This window comes from Boleophthalmus pectinirostris, unplaced genomic scaffold, assembly GCF_026225935.1.
Source record: "Boleophthalmus pectinirostris isolate CB_2022bp ecotype Guang Dong unplaced genomic scaffold, ASM2622593v1 HiC_scaffold_22, whole genome shotgun sequence".
NCBI lineage: Eukaryota > Metazoa > Chordata > Actinopteri > Gobiiformes > Gobiidae > Boleophthalmus > Boleophthalmus pectinirostris.
The window spans coordinates 23927541-23942429 of record NW_026571190.1 but is presented as its reverse complement, the minus strand read 5'-3'; the positions used below and the strand labels follow the sequence as shown (position 1 = coordinate 23942429).

The 14889-nt window shown below is 38.2% G+C and overlaps 1 protein-coding gene across 1 annotated transcript in view; it reads left to right on the top strand.

Annotated features, from left to right (window-relative positions):
- mtnr1aa (melatonin receptor 1A a) overlaps nucleotides 1-8591 on the top strand; it is a 57671-nt gene extending 49080 nt beyond the window's left edge. Inside the window, exon 2 of the mRNA XM_020931399.2 lies at nucleotides 7585-8591. Coding sequence (XP_020787058.1) covers nucleotides 7585-8453 — 869 coding nt within the window. The 3' untranslated portion in view covers nucleotides 8454-8591. The remainder of the gene's footprint in view (nucleotides 1-7584) is intronic.
- The last annotated feature ends 6298 nt before the right edge of the window (nucleotides 8592-14889 follow it).

The window sequence follows — 14889 nt, the reverse complement described above, 5'->3', positions numbered from 1 at the left end:
CATCAATAATAAAAAAATAAATAATGTTATACTTTGAAACATTCCAGGAAAAAAAATGTTTATGGAGCAAGAAGGTACCACAGTGATGTGCCCCCACCTGAAAAGCAAGTGAGTGCACTGCTTAAAATGAATTTTTAGGATAGTCTCTTGATATCTGTAGATATCTTTAGTGTCCATCAATATAATCAATTGTGCTGATCTTTAAAATACTCACCTGAATCATTCCACCAACATCCACACTTTTGAATAGATCTTACTGCAAAGAAGCATACAAAATGTGAGTGGAAGGGAGCTGACGAAGGCTTTAACTCTCAGACTGAAGTGGTGAAACGAACAAGATTTAAGGAGAGGAAATAGACCGACTGCACTTATGCTAAGCTCCATGTCAAATCACAAAGCTCCCATCTCTGCCAAACGGCTGGAGGACAGCAGAGACAGTCCCTGCATGACCCAGTGGAAAGCTTGACGGAAAATTTCAAGATTGACTGAAAAAAATGCATATTTAGCCAGGAAATATTTCACAAACACAGGTGCACGATGGTGGGAAACTGTATCTTGGACAACTCTATCTTCAGACCCAAACCAAAACAAAGAACAGTGAGGTCTGTAGTCTGTGTGTAGGTGTTAGATTAGGTGTTTAATCAGTCATGCAAAATGTAACTTAGAGACAGTTCATGTTATTCAGTGCTTACCAGAACCTATAGTTGCCTAGCTTCTATATAATGACTTGGTGCTTCTTCTTTTCAGTTGTTAAAATATGTAGTTTTAAGTAATAAACTCAGTCCCTATTTATTTGTTCACCTATTCAATAAGTTAATGAAATACATAAATTAATTGTCATTAGTATAATTTTACAGAGAAAAACTGCTGAATTATCTGTACACATTTGAAAATGTCAGACCAACCTAGACCAACCTCATCATGATTATCCAGATCAAAATATTAGAACTCAAATATTTCATTTCAGTTCAACCTGCTCTCCAATGCTTTTTATGTCACATTAACTTTACTGACTTTATCATTCAGAAAGTTACTACAGGAATTGTGATCTATAATCAGACAATATGAATGAATACTGAATTAAGAATTTCTTCTAACGATGACACTAAAATGTTAAATTATAACATCCATAAAGCAGCTGCATAAACAGTAAAAACATACTGGCTCGTGTCCATATTAAAGCACAATCCTCAATGTGCATGTGGATGTCAGAAATAGGAAAAGGCCCTATCTCTGCTGCCGCCAAATGAAAAGTCAGAGCCACACGTCACCCTCAGTCCACAGTGAGAGTCCATTTGCCCCCGGCCCACAGCACTCAACCTTGCCAAGGTCAAGGCTAATGATAACACTGGGTACGCAAACTGGAAGACTGCAATACTGTCAGTCATGCAAGAGTACTGCAAATTTGTACTCAACTAAACTACAGATATGTGAGTAAAAATCTATCCATTTAGAAGTATTGCTGCTAACATTAGTAAAAATACCATACCATACTACGTATTTAAATCCATATTTTATATAATTGAAACAATTAAAAGCTGAATTTTATAGTTTCAAACCACAATCTGCATATTTTGAGGTTTAAAAACATGGAGAAGCTTCTTGGATTACCACAAGACATATTCCATAATGATTTGAGATCTTAATAAGTATATGAACTATATATACAAGGGTTCTGTGTTTACGATATCAATGCTACTTCTCAATACATTCTTTATCAATTATCAGTTATTGGGTCTACATTTAGCTACATATAGTCATAAAACACATAAAAAAAACAACTGAACATTGAACAAACAGTGTATTTCTTGTGAACATAAGTTGTACTTACCTTGGTTGCTACATATTGTGTATTTTATTGTTAATTAACACCTTCCCTTCACTCGTGTCATTGGGTCCAAATGAAACCCTGTACACCGCCCCTGACCAGCTCAGATCGATACTTTTAAATGAAGAACACGAACAGTTAAGTCTATTGTGTGGCCTGATGCATCTGCAAAGAGTTCCCCTGACTCTGCACTTTGATTTATCCTGCTCTAGAGCCCACATCTCTCACAGTGTTCAGGTGATTGCGTTGGTGTTGCTGTCCATTTATTATTATTGGCTCATAGTCAGTGGAATATGAAAAAAAAAGTATAACCATCCATTTATTTTATACATGTATCATTTAGATTTCATTATCACTATCATTATTACAGATATAGTATGGAAATTTCTGGAGGTGGTACATCAACTGTTTGGTGCCATGGAAATAAAAACCTAATACCATTTTACAGAACATTAACCGCAGATATTGATACATTTCAAGCCATAGTGTGGAACATTATTAGCCAGGCTGGTATCACCTAGTGCCTCCGCTCAATTTAATTTCTCTCCAGTGACTAAGTCAGGAATCAAAATACACTAGACGGTTTGCAAAAAAAAACAACAGAAGTGCAAGTCTGGGCACCAGCCAATCAACGAAGAGCCATATATTCAGTGTTGTCAACGATTCTCGAGATCGAGGATTTAAAGCCGGATAAAGAGAATGGTTGGTGAATTTCATCAAGGGGAAAGACGTTATTGCCCTTCTTCCTATGGGATTTGGGAAAAGCTTAATATACCAGTTAGCCCTGTTAGCGGCGCATTACATACGTGACTACCAAATAGCAGCGATTGGTTAAATGATAAAAAAATACCCGCCTACCGTCAAGCGAACGATTTCTAACACTGCAAGGTCAGACAGTTTCTACAAAGTGAAACCAGCTGATGAATCAAGCTAGAAGATTATAGTCAAAGTAACAACATTTACATGGAAACAAGCAGGAAGAGCTCCTCCTCCAGACCAAATAGGAGTCAGGTTTGTGGAGCTGCAAGGACACTCACAGTAAAGATGTATATATTTCTTAGTTTTCAGTGCAAAATAAACAAAATGAATAGTGTTATAGTGTTAAAATTATGAAGTAGCTTTGCATCACACTCCGTTAGTCCACTCGTTTTCACATGGTCTTGATCTTTCATTGAGTTATCAGTATTACATATTTTTTCTTTCCACAACTTAAAGGTACATTATGTAACTTGCTTGTCTCCATGGAACTATTATTGCTTGGCCTAATTGCACATTTAACTAATCTATCTCCCTGGAGAAAAGCAGGTGACACCACTACGCCAAGTTCCAGGTCAGATCTGTAGAGAAACATTTTGAACAATAAAAACACCTGTAATTGAATACATGCAACATTACATAGTGTAGCTTTAACTTCACAATTACCTCACATTATATTGTCAAAGTGAACTCTGAAACACTATTTTGGTCCATCTTCTCTCAGATAGCTCTGTGTGTCCTCAAACAGTCACATGGGAAATAATTTGAGGGGGTAAATTTAACTCAAAGCAAATCCCGTTTGAATAGGACATTTGAAAAACATGTAAGGCTCCCTCTCTGTTGCACGCTAAGCTAGAGATACAATCATAACGGGGCTCATAACCGGCTCACACTAAGCTCTGTCCAAACCCAGGATCTGAAGCAACAACAGGTGCGGTGCATTCCCAGTAGAGGACACTGGAATGACACTAACTAAAGGACAAACTTTCTAATTAACTGCACAACTGATGTAAAGTTATTCAATTTCACTAATAAAACAAATGTTACTGTAAGCAAAGGTGGGTACAGTAGTCATAAATTGTACAGGTAACTTAAAGAGTAACTGTCAGGACGTACCAACATGTACAACTGGAATTAAAAACATTGAATCTTGCACTAAATCTGGTCATTTCAAAGGATAGACACAAAAACTAAAAGACTAAACTAAATCATATAAGAAGGAGCTGTACAAGCAACAATGTTCAAATCATTTCATATTGTCAACATAAAGCTTTTGCCACTTTTAAACTTATAGTGGAAAGACAATCCAAAACCTTTACTCAAACAGCATATTGTTTCTTAAATAAAATACTGTGTGACTGTGTACTCTGAAAAGTACAATTTCTTTAAAATGTTACTCAAATAAATGTAACTGGGCACTATCCACCTCAACTCATGTAATTCAGGCTTTAGGAATCATTCAAACAAGAGGCAACAGTATTGTTTGTTGGGCTGCATCAGTGAAGGTTGGTCTGCCTCTAGCTAAACTCAAATACAGTTTTGTACCTTACACTATCATGGTTTCTTTGCTGTGGTGGAAATAGCTAGCCGGGCTGGTGCCATCTAGTGTCTCTGCTCAATTCCATTTCTCTCCAGCGACTAGGTCAGAACTCAAGCACCTGTCTGTGTCCCTTTTGTAGCACAGCACAAAAGTAAACCAAGTGGTCGAGATGGATGTAGACAAAGCCATACATTCTGTGCTGGCAACAATTCCCAATATAGAAGATTTAAAGCTGGAACAAAGAGAATGTTTGGTGAATTTAATCAAGGGGAAATATGTTTTACCTGTTAGCCCCATTAACGGTGCATTACATACGTCATGACCAAATAGCAGCAATTTGTTAAATAAAAAAGTACCCACCTACCATCGAGCGAACGAATCCTAAGGCTGCGAGGTCAGACGGTTTCCACAAAGTGAACCGGCTGATGAATCACGCTAGGAAATAGGGTGGAGGTTCACAAACTCAAAGCTGTGAGTGATTGATGCCAGAAACAAAACCTTCAGTTGAACAAAGAGTAGAAATGTATATGCATGAGCAGCAGTGTATTAACCACTGATATTAATGACAACACAAAAATAAATCAAATGAATTACCAGACAAAATACCATCCCATCAACGGTGGGGCTAATTGGCTGATGGGAGTGACAGGTCCACGGGCACCACTCTGATACAGGTGCACCAAATGCCAGGGCTGAAATTGGCCTGCCTCTCAGCGCGGGCCGATAGGAGCGATATACACTGTGTTTAGCTCTGGCTGACATACAGCGAATGCATGGTGTCATAGTGATAGGCCTGGTGACATGATGAGCGAGGACCCCAGCACTCGTGTGCACCCTGCTCACTGCTCTGTACAGTGCTGATAGTCATTACACCAGGCTGGAGAGGAGAGAGGCATGATGATAGCAAAGAAGCCACAGAATATAAAGATGGAAAAGTGTAGTTTGATTTACAGTAAAGGTTTGTAGAGACTAAGGACTTTTAACAGAAGATGGGAATCTCAGTATATATGTTAGACAAATCAATTCTGTCATGTAGCCCTGACACAAAGAATAGCACTGACTTGGAAAACACATTAGAAAATGGTGGTGGTTGGGACTGTATTTGAAATATGATATGTCAATCTATTTATTCTTATTATTGTTTGCACTGCTGATGACATGGACCTGAGTGCAGTGTTTTGTGTCAGTGTATTTTTTTATACTGGAATGACAAATAAATTCTGATTCTGATTCTGATTCTGATGTGCAATACATGGGTTTTGATGCAGGTCATTTCACAATGATGGCACACCGTGCCAGTAAACCTGACCCAAACTGATGTGTAGCACTGAAATGAGTTTTACACATGATCAGTCTGGGATGGTTCTCTCAGGAGTGAGCAGCGGGTCTGGACCAAACTGAGTGAACAGTGTAGCTGAGTTTCAAAAAAGAATAGTAGTAGTATCCCATTAAGTGTATTTATTTATCCTGCCTCCTTCTGCCTAGTGAGGGACAAACATTTTACATGACAACATTCCTGTGTTGTGCACTTCAAATTATAATGCTCTCCACTAAAAAGAAAGGACAAAGAGTTCTTCATAATACATCAAGTTCAATAAAGTTTGTAATGATTCCTGCTTTCCTGAATTAAAGCAATAAGAGCTTTTGAACCAGTAGCAGTAATGCAGCCATAGCAGGTCCATTCCATGCAACAGGTGCAGACAGGTGCGGCGTTGGATAAGAGCTGTATTCCCATATGGACAGCCTACTATATTTGCCTTAGAACTGAACTGAACTTCCAAGACTCATCAATAACAAAAATATCCAATATGTGTCTTGCTGTTGTGGCCGATAACTGTTTGGGTTCGGATGATAAAAACAGAATTGTGACTGCCGCTCTGTGCTCAAACGCTCGTCTCCTATTCATGCCATTGGTCAGCCTCTGTCTGCTCTTAGAGAGTGACAGTTGGATTTAACCAATCACAATGACATGTGAACTCTCAGCCTCTTACAAGACTCTGAGACTATGTGCTGTTAAATGTTTTTGGTCCCCTTTACATTAGTGCTGTGGATTTGACATAAAAGGCAAACAGTACCAAACACTGGCCATTTCAATATTGAGCCCAAACTGACACAGCATTCTTTACTATTAATAAAACATGGCTGTGAATCTGCAATGCAAAATTGCTAGTTTAATGAACAAATTCTTGAATGTCACTTTCAACTCCATCCACATCCCCTCTTTCAGTTTATACTGAATATCTTATAAAGATCAAGGGCGTAACACTGCCACCTTGAAAGGCTGCAACCCGAATGTCCTTCAACAACATGCTCATATATAATCCACTGGATCAGACTGAAAGACTTGTTTGCCCTTGACTGTGGCCCAACCTCAAATCAAATCCAATTTGTCTGGCAAATGTACTGTGTGAACCTCTCTCCAGCAATTACAATTAAAACCATTTCATGATTCATTAGTGTCCAAAAGTCAATATTAAATGGAAGTCCGGCAAATTGTCAAGGGATGCTCCTGGGTACATTTATGCTAATTCAGAGCTGCATAAATGGACGTTATGTTTCTCGCTGAGACATATATGACTGCTACGCCTGGTTTCTGGGTCATTTAGTATAAATTCATTAATTATTGTTACTCTATGATTGTTTTAGCATTTTCACTTAAACTGTATGTAGCTGTATGTGCTCTTATAGTTCTAGAAAAGGTACTAAAGACCCAACAAATGCTCAATGTGCTGTCTCTCAGATTATCCCCAGGGACACCAGCTAAACCTATTCTTATATTTACCAAACAATTCAAGCACAATTTGAAATCTGACTTTCCTTTGTGTAGAGCTGGCTCCAACTTATAATGAGAATAAATCAGACAGCACAGGCCCAAACTACAGAGTCTCAACTTCACAAAGAGTCCAGCTATTTGTCTGTGCTCCAAAGGTTTCAGAAACAGATTCAGTTTGAATTGAGATATTATTTTACTTACACATTTTAGGAAAAATAGACTGCAATGGGAGGGGTTAAGTGGATGTGCCACGTTCAGAAAGTTACACACTGTGCCTTTAAAGCTCGGGTAACACATTTTATTTGTTTACATCTCTCTGAATTCTCAAAAATCCCTTGCACATTATTAGTATTCACATGGATTGATTTTTTAGCCTCTTGAACGGCTTTAGAACATCTTTTTCAAACACAAAAGTGTAGCAGGGTGGACCACCCTCGTTCAATCAATCAGCTCATATAATGAGTCACATGGCTCATTCTTAAAAGTTTGCAAATGTAGTAGAAGTAGTAGTTCTGCTTTTACAGTATATTTCGTTGCTTTTTATTATGAGGAAAAAAGTTGAGTATTTCAGCTTTAATAGATGAAGAAGGTTAAAGGAGTTTGGGCTTCCCTTTGTGGTTTGAGGTTCTCGGTAAAGATCCATACACATGTCTGCGTATGTCTCACTGCTGTCTTTTCTGTCTTCAGGGAACATCTTTGTGGTGAGCTTGGCAGTGGCAGATCTGGTCGTGGCCATCTACCCATACCCCCTGGTCTTATCGTCCATCTTCCACAATGGCTGGAGCCTGGGCTACATGCACTGTCAGATCAGTGGCTTCCTCATGGGTGTCAGCGTCATCGGCTCCATTTTCAACATCACCGGGATCGCCATCAACCGCTACTGCTACATCTGCCACAGTCTCAAGTACGACAAACTGTACAGTGACAAGAACTCCATATGCTACGTCATACTAATATGGGCACTAACCGTAGTAGCCATCGTGCCCAATCTTTTCGTAGGCTCCTTGCAGTACGATCCGCGGGTATACTCTTGCACTTTCGAGCAGTCGGCTAGCTCGGCGTACACTATCGCCGTGGTATTCTTTCACTTCATCCTGCCCATCATGATTGTGACATACTGCTACCTCCGGATCTGGGTACTGGTCATTCAGGTGAGACGCAGGGTGAAGCCGGACAATCGGCCCAAGCTAACGCCGCACGACGTGAGGAACTTTGTCACCATGTTTGTTGTGTTCGTGCTCTTCGCAGTTTGCTGGGCGCCCCTCAACTTCATAGGCTTAGCGGTGGCCATCAAACCGGAAGTAGTGGTACCTCTCATCCCAGAGTGGCTCTTTGTGTCCAGCTACTTCATGGCCTACTTCAACAGCTGCCTTAATGCCATAGTGTACGGTGTGCTGAATCAGAACTTCCGGCGCGAGTACAAGCGCATAGTCGTGTCAGTGTGCACGGCTAGAATCTTCTTCCAGGACAGCTCCAACGATGCGGTGGAGCGCCTCAAAAGCAAGCCGTCCCCGCTCATGACGAACAATAACCAGGTGAAAGTGGACTCTGTTTGAGCAGCAAATGGGATAACTGTGATTCAGAGCAAAACAAATACCAAATATGGACCTCGTGGTTTCTTTTGTTTGAAAATGTCTGCGAAACTGTTACAAGGTGCTATCTGACCTCAGAACAATCACAGTAAAAAAAAAAAAAAGGGTGCATATTATTATTGTTTATCGAGCACTTGCTTTGAATTTGCAGTACCAGTAGTACAGTAATATATGATGTCTGTTTACACATACATGTATCATGCATTATATGAGTATTTTTTCAGATGTCCTGTAGATATTAAACTATATCAGACTGAGATGGCAGTGGGAGTTATGGTTAGTGTTGTACTTGGCAGTTAAACTTAGTAAACAACTTTGTGTGAAATTTACCAAAGGCGAGCAACAATTGAGACACTGAGAAGATGAAACTTGGATGTCACTGCCAAAGTTATGGAGCAAAGTATTGGAGTCTGGAAACAAAATATAAAAGGTACAGGAGAAAGTCTTGGAGCAATTCATGATCATATCAAGTTCAGATGAATTATGTGTAAACTTGACAAAAGGCAAAATGTGTTTGTAACTGAAGTTTTATATATACTGTAGTGTTTGTAGTTGTTTTATGGTCACTTAAAAAAAAATAAAATTAAAAAAAATCTGCCAAGTACAACCAACCAAAAAACTGCAACTATAATTTTTACATTTTAAGAGGCCAATTAAACTTTTTTTTTTTTTTTTTTTTACAAAATGTGCTGAGAGAGAAGTTTATAAATAAATTTATTAACCTTCTTTGTGACACTGTAACACTGAGTGGAAACAATGTGGGTTGCTGCTGTTTTATTATTGTAACTATTATGAGACCTTGAAAAACTGTCCCTTTCATTAGGTGGAGTATATACTATATTTTAGTAGAAAAACCTCACTGTTTTGCCACCCTGTGGGCTCATTTATCGTATGCATGGATATCAGGAATTCTTCATATGCAAAATAAAGCTGATATTGATGGAGGATATATATATATATATAAAAACACTGTGTTCCGTTTATTCGACTTTACCATTTATTTTGTACAACTTACAAAAACTATGTTCTCATAGAAAACATACAGCAGACCACTTAGAAGAAAAAACTATGTTCTAACAAGTCTCAGAGAGACAAGCCAGTCAGCACAATCAGTTTATTTATATAATACATTCATAATATACAAACCCTCTGGATAGCTCTTTCATAGATGTGTGTTCTTCCAGCTGATGGCTACATCATTTAGCTTGCTTACATTTAATGGGCCAAGATAGCTGGACAATGAGTTTTTATTGATTGAGCTGGCAGTCAGACATTAGCGCTCATTTCTCATTGGCAAACCTAATCAGCATTAGGTCAAAATGTTATTTTAGATTGTACAGTGCTGTGTGCACAACTCTTTTAGTCCTGGAAGGCTCAATTTATGAAAGTTCTCTTTGAAAAGTTATATCATTATCACAGTACATTGCATAGTTCCCAAATATAGTATCTTTATCTCTTGTAGCCCTAATTTACACCTTAAAGAGTTGTGAAAAGCATTTATAAACTCATAGCAGTGAATAATTAGGATGCTTGGAATATATAGTATAGTAAGTGAGGAATAACTTTGGACCTCTGCAAACTTCATTCTTTTATGTTTTAAGACAATAAAAATCACATCATTTTATTTCTGTCCTAATACCATTGTTGCAAAAAAAAAAAAAAAAAAAATCCAAGATGCCATCCTGAAGCACTGTGTGTGACCTCTTTTTCCTCTTGTTCTGAACATGTGGCGGTCGGAGCATGGCACAGATCCTTGTTGTGTGGTACAGCTGCTGCAGGGACGAGACAAAGACAGCGTGTATCTGAGGCATGAATGGTCCCGCTCGCCACAGGAAATCCACTGGGCTTACATAACGCCTGTCGACCAGCCCTCATGCTCAACACTGACCCACTCCACAGAGGTTTAATCCCAAGCGGAGCTGAATAGAACAGGCGACAAGCAAATGAAAAAAAGAAAAAAGAAAAACAGATTTACTCTGTGGTTATCTGAAAGCGAGATTTTTTATGCGTGTTGTCCGAGGGAATGGAAAATCAGGTGTAACAGACAGATTGCATTCATTTAGGATTAAAGGTCCTATACCTGATTCCCTCGACTTGAATTCAGAATGTCATATATATTTTTATTGTTTGGTGATTCAATTTGTTTTATCTTCAAGCTAAATTTTCTACAAAGTAAACAAAATCATACACAAAATGATACTAAAACTAGTGACAACAGTAGATACTAGAGTTGTCAATTCTAGGATTGTCAAAAGTATCAGTTTTGATATTGAGTATCGAGTAGTTCCTTAGTTTCGTAATCAAGTAAAACATTTTATTATCAGGGCAACCCTAATCAACACTGAAGAAAATCATGAATAGGACAAAATACTTTTAGAAAGGTTTTGATCTCTCACAAAGATTAAACTGCATGTTTAAAAGTGTCACGTATAAAGTCTCTTTTCTATCAGAATCAGGTGTCAAATGTTTCTGTTGTTTCTACTCTGCTCATCAGTATTTTTAGTTAATATTTTAAAAGACTAGTTCTGTTAAACAAAAACAGTATGATGGAGATTTGAAATAATCCAAATATTCAGTTTCAAAAAGCCCGTGGTTATCTGTCAGTGCTCTTAAGTATTAGCAGTGATGGGAGACATCTTCAACTGCAGACACCCACATATCCCAGGGCTCAGCGTGTTAAGTGAGCCCAAAAGGAGAGCCAGGCTGAAGCTGAAAGTTCAAAAGGTTTATTGGACTAAAGTGAGTGAACAGGGCGAGTGTGGCCAGTGCAAATGAAGCGAGTGGCAGGGCTGGCAAACTGTGACAATTAGCAGGCAAATCATTCCAACAGCTGGCCCCAAGTCAAGGCAAAAGTGGGAAAATTGTTCAAGAAAAGTAAAAGAAATGAGAAGAAAGGAAAGAATTATGAAGTGATTACAATATATATTCTAGGGGTCGCCAATCTCTGGTGATCTACCTTTACACAAAAAAAAGCCTGACAGCTTTAATAATAAATTGAGCTAAAATTGATCTAAAGTTTTAAAACAGTGATTGTTCAATGTTCAAATATGTCACCATGTTTAACAAAATTAAATTTTTTATATTGAGGGGTTGTTGGTTTAATTCTTTAATTCTTGACTTCACACTTCAAATGAACTGTCTGGAATGACTTTTCAGACAAACAGAAGAAGAAGAAGAGGAGTAAATATAAGAGCCAGGGCGATCCTTAGATGGGGTACAATTAAATGCATATAACACATAAACCATTATCCATGTATTAGTTTATAAAGTTAGGCATCAACATGATACACATCCCTTGGTGAGCTACTTTGAACGGGGTGGAGACCTACTTGTAGACCCTTGATATATTTACATGCACAACAAAAAATCTGACATTATCTGATTTTCTGTAGTAGTCAGATTAGATAAATGGGGGGGAAAAAATGCATGTTTGTGTTTCTTTCTGATCTTTCATACCTGTGCAGTGAAGTAGATATGGCAAAGATGCAACCCCAAATACTCAATCTTTTTCAATGTATTTGAGCAAAATGTTTCTTGCGCCAGTACAGATCTATTATAGAAGCTGCTCCTGCGGTCAAAATAGGTAAGTTGAGTGCTGGCATACTAATTGTTGTTAGCTTTACAGTAACAACAAAAGTCCACTCTGGTCTCTGTAAGTTATATTAAAAAAAAAACTTATAAAATGATTGCAGTGAATAACTAGGATGCACCAAATGCATAGGGTAAGTGATGCATAAGGTAACGTTTGTTTTTCACATTTTTAAGACATTAAAATCAGCTACAGCGTCTTTATGAACAAAAATATATACAACATACAAGATAAAACACACTATTTCAAATAGTATTTGAACTTTGACTTCCAAATATGATTGTTACTCTAAAATCTGTTTCTGATCTGACACATATGCACACGCAGTTTGAAGAATCAGATTTCTGCTGTCCATTTAGACACATGCCAATATCACTCCTACAGTAAGTAGTGCGTTATCTGATTACTCCAGTTATGACATTTTCCTGCTCAGCAATCAACACCAAACATGGAACCTGAATGAGGACGTGTGTGGTTAGCATACTAGCTGTTGTTGGCTTTGGCGTCTGACAGTTGTGCTCTAATAAACTAATTTCAGTATTATTAGGATACTCAGAATGTATTAGGTAAATGAGAAATAACAGTAGAGCACTTCATTCATTAAATCAGGTACAGTGATTTTAATGAAAACTTGCTTTATTAATTTGTTCGCAGACTTATAATTTGAACATTCCAGTCATGTAGATTGACCCTTTCAAAGGAATACCAGAGTAAATTAGAAATGTTATAAAAGAACAAGGTCAACATTCTGCTTTTCAGAGAACTCTTTCCTTCCAACTGCACATTTCATCTACAGTTCTAAGTAAACACATGTTTCTTAACGTCCAGTGTCCACAGACAGTGAGTCAATGGTCAATTGACTTCTTGATTTGAAATTGCATGTTCCAATGAAGTCATTGCAATATTAGTCAAACATAACATGATGACTAGGGCTGGAGTCACAGTCAGGCATCAGACAGAATAAAATAGACAGAAGAAGAAGAAGAACAACAACAACAAAAAATATTTGAAAAAAAAAAAAAAAAAAGAAAGAAAAGAAATAGTGGGTAAATCTATGTGAAGTTATTGTTTTTATCATTTTATGTGACAGAAACAATACAAGTTATTCTATTTGTCTGCTGGTCGACTGCATGTCTGTAAGAAAAAGAACATCCCCTTGGTGAATAAAAGTAATTCTGATCCAGATCTGAATTTCGGAAGGAAGTGGGAAAAAGTTGTCTACAAAAATGGGAAAAATTTCAAGTTTTATTTGTGCTTTACAGAGCATATTCATTTAGCTCATTTGAATGAAGTTCTTAAATATTAACACTATGAGGTCAGAAAGTGCTACTGGCAGAAGATCTTGACATGTATTCCAAGGTTCCTCCTCACAGTTCTACCCAGGAGCACTGAAGAATGGTTTAAAATATATAAAAAATTGAATAATAAATAACTTCCAACTTCCGAGTGGTTGGCCATTTACATAAACATAACTGTCTCTCTTGATCGCTCTCTCTCTCTGTCTCTCTCTCTGTTACAGTCCTTAGAACACCATGGGGCATCTGAGCTGATAAAAATGCAGTGAATACCTTCAAATTTCACCAAAAGGCCCACACCATTCGGGCACAAACCTTGACCCACACCTCGGTTCATTATACAGTTTTATGAATGCGCTCGGAGCGACACAGATAAGAGGTCAGTACTCATGCAGTGATTTAGGCCCGAAGAGGACCATTTCACACACGAGTGGAGCAAGACAGCCACTTTATTTTTTACGAGAGTCGTGTGTAGGAATATAATATACAGGGCCTAATAGCTTTTTTCACAGTTAAAAATAGATTGGGACATCATGTCATCAAGACAAATAATCTCTAGCTCCATAGGCAAGGCAAGGCAAGGCAAGTTTATTTGTATAGCACAATTCGTACACAAAGTAATTCAAAGTGCTTTACAGAATAAGAAATACATTAAAATAATAATAAAAACAAATCAAAACATAAATAATCATGAAGATTAAAATTAAAAAAGAGAGACATAAATTGGAGAGAAGAGTGCGGAATGAAAACCTTTCAGTTATATGCACAGTTAAACAGAAATGTTTTGAGCCTGGAATTTAAACAGCGTCACAGAAGAGGCCTGTCTCACATGTTCAGGAAGACTGTTCCAGGTTTTAGCTGCATGAACCTGAAACGCTGACTCCCCTTGTTTAGTCCTGACTCTGGGCACCAGCAGGAGGCCGGTCCCTGAGGACCTCAGAGTGCGAGATGGTTCATATGACACTAACATGTCACAGATGTACTTTGGTGCTTGGCCATGGAGAGACTTGTACACAAGCAGAGCTGCTTTAAAGTCTATTCTCTGAGGCACAGGAAGCCAGTGCAGAGACCTGAGCACAGGACTTATGTGCTCGTACTTCCTAGTTCGAGTAAGGACCCGAGCTGCAGCGTTCTGGATGTTCTGCAGCGTCTCACAGCTCGTTTGGAGAGACCAGTGAGCAGACCATTACAGTAGTCTAATCTACTGGAGACAAACGCATGGATAAGTTTCTCCAAGTCTGCTTTAGACAGTAAACCTTAGATTTTTGCTATGTTTTTTAGATGGTAAAAGGCTGCAGATGTTATTGATTTGATGTGGCTGTTAAAGTTCAAGTCTGAGTCCATTATTACCCCTAGATTTCTTGCCTGATTTGAAGGTTTTTAGAGAGAGAGACTGGAGGTGAATGCTGACACTGTCCCTTTGTTTCTGTGGACCAAACACTATGACTTCAGTCTTGTCAGAGTTTAGCTGGAGAAAGTTGTTTTGCATCCACACACTGATCTGTTGGATGCAGTG